Source organism: Diprion similis, chromosome 6 (assembly GCF_021155765.1).
Source record: "Diprion similis isolate iyDipSimi1 chromosome 6, iyDipSimi1.1, whole genome shotgun sequence".
NCBI lineage: Eukaryota > Metazoa > Arthropoda > Insecta > Hymenoptera > Diprionidae > Diprion > Diprion similis.
Window position 1 is genome coordinate 16,000,548 of NC_060110.1, and position 6,000 is coordinate 16,006,547.

The 6,000-nt window shown below is 39.5% G+C and overlaps 1 protein-coding gene across 2 annotated transcripts in view; it reads left to right on the top strand.

The window, feature by feature from the left end:
- The window catches only part of LOC124406776, a 73,255-nt gene extending 68,213 nt beyond the window's left edge, over nucleotides 1-5,042 (top strand). For both annotated transcript variants that reach the window (XM_046882362.1, XM_046882363.1), the window contains exons 2-5: nucleotides 871-1,084; nucleotides 2,474-2,781; nucleotides 3,417-3,753; nucleotides 4,357-5,042. In XM_046882362.1, coding sequence (XP_046738318.1) covers nucleotides 871-1,084; nucleotides 2,474-2,781; nucleotides 3,417-3,753; nucleotides 4,357-4,533 — 1,036 coding nt within the window. In that variant the 3' untranslated portion in view covers nucleotides 4,534-5,042. The remainder of the gene's footprint in view (nucleotides 1-870; nucleotides 1,085-2,473; nucleotides 2,782-3,416; nucleotides 3,754-4,356) is intronic.
- The last annotated feature ends 958 nt before the right edge of the window (nucleotides 5,043-6,000 follow it).

A 6,000-nucleotide genomic window follows, 5' to 3' on the forward strand; every position in this document is an offset into this window, starting at 1 on the left:
ACTCAGACCAGACATAATAAATATATACGTCTAGCATGCCTCTCAATAGCTGCAGGACATTTAATATATTGGATGTATTATGTATACTAATTACGACACGAAAGGTATATCATGTACGAACGTACAATCATGTATGTACCTATCCAGAGTTGTAAATCCTTGAAGCATCGATTACACTTCGTATATTGAATTCAACCTCAATTGACAGACACTATGTATTTTCATTTGCATAAGATAAAAGAACACCTAATACGTATTCTATTATAAGTAATATCGTACTGCTAGTATATACATATATATTATTTCGGTATATCATTGCTATGTATGTCGATTAAACATCGTGAATAAAATTATTGAGACGAAGATGCGGACGGAAGAGAGAATTGAAGTGATCAGCACCCTCCAGTGTTATCAATCAAATCAGTGTCGTCCGCTGCAGGAAAACCCGCCACATTCATTGCACAAGGGCCTTCGAGCATGTACAATAACCCGGCAGTTTTTCCGAAACTTTTTTTTTATCACGTGGTATCAATTCAGCATTCCTTTCTACCAAATGACAACGATCCATCCGAAATACAACAAACCGTTCACCATGAGTTATCAGGCAAATATATAACCCTGTTAACAAAATTCCAACGTATATTGGTTAGTTTTCGCAATATGTACTGAAATGTGGTTTACATTTGTAAGATTACAAGAAAATATCATGACGGGGGTTTCAATTACTTAATGAAAAATCTTGAACATCAGTCCGCGATAGCGAATTTTCAGTAAACAATTTTCATACGCCATTCAAGTCGTAAAACGTAAGAATGGAATTGAAAATTTTCGAAATTAGCAATTTTGACAACTCGATTCTTTGACTTTCAGCTTTGACGAAACGTCGATGGACAGTGGTCCTCATCTGGAAACGCTTACGGAGGGTTTCGTGAGCAGTTCGAAACGCGAAGTCGTCTGCAAGGTATCCACCGACGCAGAGGTCACTTCCCTGGACGAAGCTAAATCGGTTATCAAGGCTCTTTTGGCGAGACAGCGGGCGCAGGCGCACCAGATGTTGGACTGGCGAAGGGCTCTTAAATTACAGGTATAGAGAAGATCGTCTAATATTTATATACATAAGCGCCGTGTAAGAGACGGCCGTTTCAGCGTCACTAGACGCCGATCGGTATACGAGTGGGACACGTTTGACTATTGCAGCGAATTTGCGAATACCTGCAACTCTATTACAGTACCGCGTACGGCTCTTCGATAGCGTAACCTAAAAGTAAACGCATTACTTATACTATAGCATCCTCGTGGTGGCTGTATAATGCGATCATTGATTTATTGATTAAATTTGAATGAATCAGATTCTGCAGGATGTCGTGCCCGGGTGCCCGCGCCTTGTTTTGCACGACTAACCATCTCCGCGCGCCTCGGTTCACCCATAAGGAGGCGATTATGAACGCGGAGGCCATTGTGCCTCGTAAATGGTCATCTGGGAAAGCCGAATTGTTTGCATACGGAGGCTACACATACCGAACCGTACACAGTATACCTATACGTGCATCAAAATGACCGCGATCAAATGACTATCGCATATTTATAAGCGTCGATTAATTCTTGTACTCAGCTCGGATGCTTCGACTTCAGGCCTTTAATATTAAACAGTTTCGTCGGGGGTTAATGGTTGCAAGCAATTCACCTGATTTCATTTTCACTGCTTCGAACTATGTAGTAAGCTGCAGTTTAAAAATCGTGAATATTCTAATATATTTACAATTTGACAAACTTAACCAGGTCCGTAATGAAATTAAGTATGCTTTTATTCTGTATTTCTAATTACACGCAATAACAAGTATATGTATACGAATCGGGATCGTAACGAATTCATTCGATGCTATAAATGTCAAACATATATATTAATTCTAAAGCGTGAAGAATTTTTGATAGAAGAGAATAAAGAAATAACGAATCGTTATCGATTGGTAATAACAGACCAACAAGAAGCCAGGCTTGTCCGATGGAAGGAATTGATACTTTCCTGTTTCTTGCGCTTGTTATTATTCTTGCGCCAGTCTCGGCGAAGGTGTGTATAAGGCAAGGCAGTAGGCATAATAAATTACCTAATCGAAAGAAGAAAAATAAAACGTGCAAGAATGGGAGGAAATCTAAGTATCAAGTCCTGGACAACGACCGTCTCTACACCTATCATAAATCTGAAATTTGAACCTGTTATGTATCAATCTAAGTATCGGCTATAATAGCGAATCGGTTTTAGAGGCCTCTAATTGCATTGGCGGTATGGCGCCCTTCCAGTCGTTTAACTTGCATATGTATACATACAATGTACATATCGAACCGTGCCCATATCCACGCGTGTATAACGTGAACCGAGTACTGCTTCGTGTGGGTCATGGGCACACCTATAATGGTCTCTGGACGAGATGCACCTGCAGCGTTGCGCGTGAATGAACTTTTAACGAACTTGCAGGAGGATCTGGTAGCCAGACTGACGGTCGAGAAAGCCGAACAACTGTTCGCATTGTCCTCTCAGCTGCTGTTGTTCGAGTCGAAATTATCCAGGAAGCAGAAGGAGATCGAAGCTAGTCTTGCACAGAGGGAGGCCATCATTTTGAGACAGCAACAAGTCATCAGGGAACTGCAGAGCAGACTCGCTGACAAAAGTACCGGCACCAGGGATTCGCCGCCTTGCGATGCCCTCGACAGACTTGACAGCCTCGGTGACAGTGACAGCGCCGTTGTTCTCGAGGAAACTGCCGATGATCCTGCTCCCCCGAGGTCAGATTCATTTCCGCATCTATAAACCTTTTATTATATCTGCGGAGATTTTATTTTCTCATTCTGTTTCTTTGGTTCGTTTATTTATATTAATTTGTCTACCGAGCGGAAGCCTTTCGAAAGTCCAGCTGTCCATCGCATCGTTGTATATTATTAATGTGGAGGTAGAAGAAAGTTGGGGAAACGTGACCATCGTTAACATCACGTTTTCCGATTAGACACTAGTCATTAGGTACACACTACGATACGTCCAAATAGTACAATATATCACGACATGAAACTCTAAATCATCCTGTGCTTATAGTTGGTACTCCGTATGTGCGGAAGGTGGAATTAGGAAGTCGTTTTTTTCTGTTTTTATTTCGTCTATATACCGAAAAGAAAAAACCAGGCACTTGAATTCCAATTACTTACAATGCTGAATAAAATTGCTTATATTTATAGTTAAGAAGGAAATGTGACATAATTTGCTTATTATGTTTGTGATGATTCAAATTAGTGATGAAGAAAACGAAGAAATAAATTGACTGCGGTAGGAGCTGAAACTCATCGAATTGAATGAATTCATTTTCGTGACCGAATAAACAGAGAAAGAAGTTCTCTGGGCTGTTACTACCGATTCTTCTTTACTTCAGGTTTCGATCAAACATCACGGACGTCACGGTGATCAGATCGGTCTCCGACGCGGTGGAACCATCGAATAAGTACGCCTCTTTACGTCGCTGCAACGGCTACCTACGCAGACCGGAAATCCTTGAAACGGTCTACTCGGTCGAGGAGGATGGCGATAGTGAGAACAACCAGGATCCGTCCGAGTCGACGGAAAACTCCGAGTACGAGGATCGTAGGTCGAAGAGCCTTGGAGGCGGTAAAGGACGTCTGCAGGATCTGTACGGCAGTTTCGAGAGGCTGGCTCAGGAGGCCGATTCGCCACCCAGTGAAAGACCCCGGGAAGAGAGTCAACAGGCTCAGGTATCGCAATCACAAGATTAATGCTTCACTTTTGTTTTTCTCTCAGCTGAATGCCGAACACCTTTTCGTCATTTTTATTCTTCTGTCAAGTTCAAGTTTTCGGTTCATTTCGCGGTTCTTCAGTCACACTTCAAAAAAGATAAAATACAGATAACCAAATTACAGGTTGTTTAATGATTGATTCAAGCTACTGAATGGCAAAGTTGACAAAAAGTATCCGATCGATGAAAAGAGTTGGAATGATCGTTGAAAGCATAAGCAGGAATACAAACTGAAAAGTATATTGGAGATTAATCGCAATACCCTTTTATGGAAAATAAAATTCCCAGCGGGACGAGCTCGAGATATAAGTTTGCAAAGCTACAATCAAACAATTTTTCTCACCTTTGACTTTCTATAGTGTATTTTGGAGAGCGAGATGAATGTATCAAAATTGCAATAACACACGCAATGAAAGTGATAGAGGTATGAGGTTGTACTGAGCTTCCAGCTTCACTGAGTGACTGCTGTAGCACCCTGTTCGTGTAGGCGACATTCCTCCGCTTGATTAGAGTACGTTTTAGCCTTACAACTACAACGAGGTGGTTTTTGTTTGTCTTTCAGGTTACGTACAACAGGGTAATGAGCAACCACAGATCCGTGACGAAGCCGAAGGATGTTAAATACAAAAGGATAAACAAAGCGAAATCCAAAAGTCTGGAGGAACTCCGGGGGCGTTTGAGAAATTGGGTTGAAAAGGGGAATAAAATTGCTATATCGCTCGATCAATCATACGCCTGAAAGTATTAAATTAAATTAATTTTTAAATGAGAGTAAAGAATACTTTAATTCATAAAAATATTGTACTATTAGATTTAAGGCAACGTGGCGATCAATTTCAACGATAATGTGGTACAAAGGTAGACGCTATCGCATTTGCCACGATCTCACTAATACAGAGCGTACGCGTAGTATACATGTATGGCCGTTCAGATACCCAACGATGAAGTTGAAAAAAAGAGGACGAGGCAACAACAAGATTTCCGTACCTCGGCGGTCTCGCGTAGATTTTCTGGCCTGGATTTACATACAAAGCCGTGATGAAAGCCCCTTTTGCTATGTTTTATAACGCGTGTCATGTTGTATATATGTCTTTCAATACAAATTATATCTCACGTGGTGGAAAATTTCACTCGGAGTCGTATATTTGTTATTATTAGAAGCTTAATAACGCGCGTTAATGGAAAGCAAAGCGAGAAATGAGTATTATTAGCCGTGTATGTAAATCTGTGTTAATAAATTTACTCGAAGGAATCTTGGCAAGGTCTGAAGATCATATAGTCATTCTTGTCCTTTTTCTGTTGACCCTGTCGTTGGACTTTTGAACGGCAAAGTTACTACGTTTACTCGCTGTTTATACGATCCAGACCACCCTTTGTTATATTGTGACAACAAAGGATTCAAAATACCCGCATAATTTTCAAGATTGCTGCTCATATCTACATATGTATATGGCCAATTTTACTATTTAAGCGTCGTCTGTTCAGATCGATATACACCTGAGCACATTTTTGCGCTTTTCGCATTCAATCTTCGTCGTATCTCCATCGTTATTGATATTAACATGCAGGTATTGTTTATTGGTAATTTCAAACGATCGCAAGTACCGCGAGTAATGAATAATTGTATATTACTTTTGTATGTGGGCGGTTGGCTTTATTTAGAAATGAAAGAGCAAAGAATTAATATTCATAAAAAAATAATAGATTCGCTTTGAATTCATGAGAACAATCAATATGTGTCCGCGTCGATTTTTCATTTTTTTGATTTGATTGTTTTAATTTGTTTGCTTATTTCTCTATGCCGTCTTATGCCATACGTTAACCTATTTGTATATATTCGCATTTGTTAATCACTGCATTGAACCGTAAGTCGAAATTATATATCCACGTGTTTATCAATCTGTGTGTAGCTGTTCAAGCACTTTTTCTATTATACAAATATTATCTTTTCACTTAACGGATGATCCAAATAGCACAGGCTGAATTTTACTGTTTACCTGGAGGTGTTTCAATTTTTCCATTAGAATCGTAATGATACAGTTATTACCTATTATGATAATTATGTAAAGATACTATAATATACAATCATAGAAATAATTGCAACAACAAAAACAACAAGAACAACCAAAATAGCAATTAAATGATAATACTAATAATAGTGATAATAGTAATCCCTTTTGTCAATTATCGTAATCGCAATCGATAC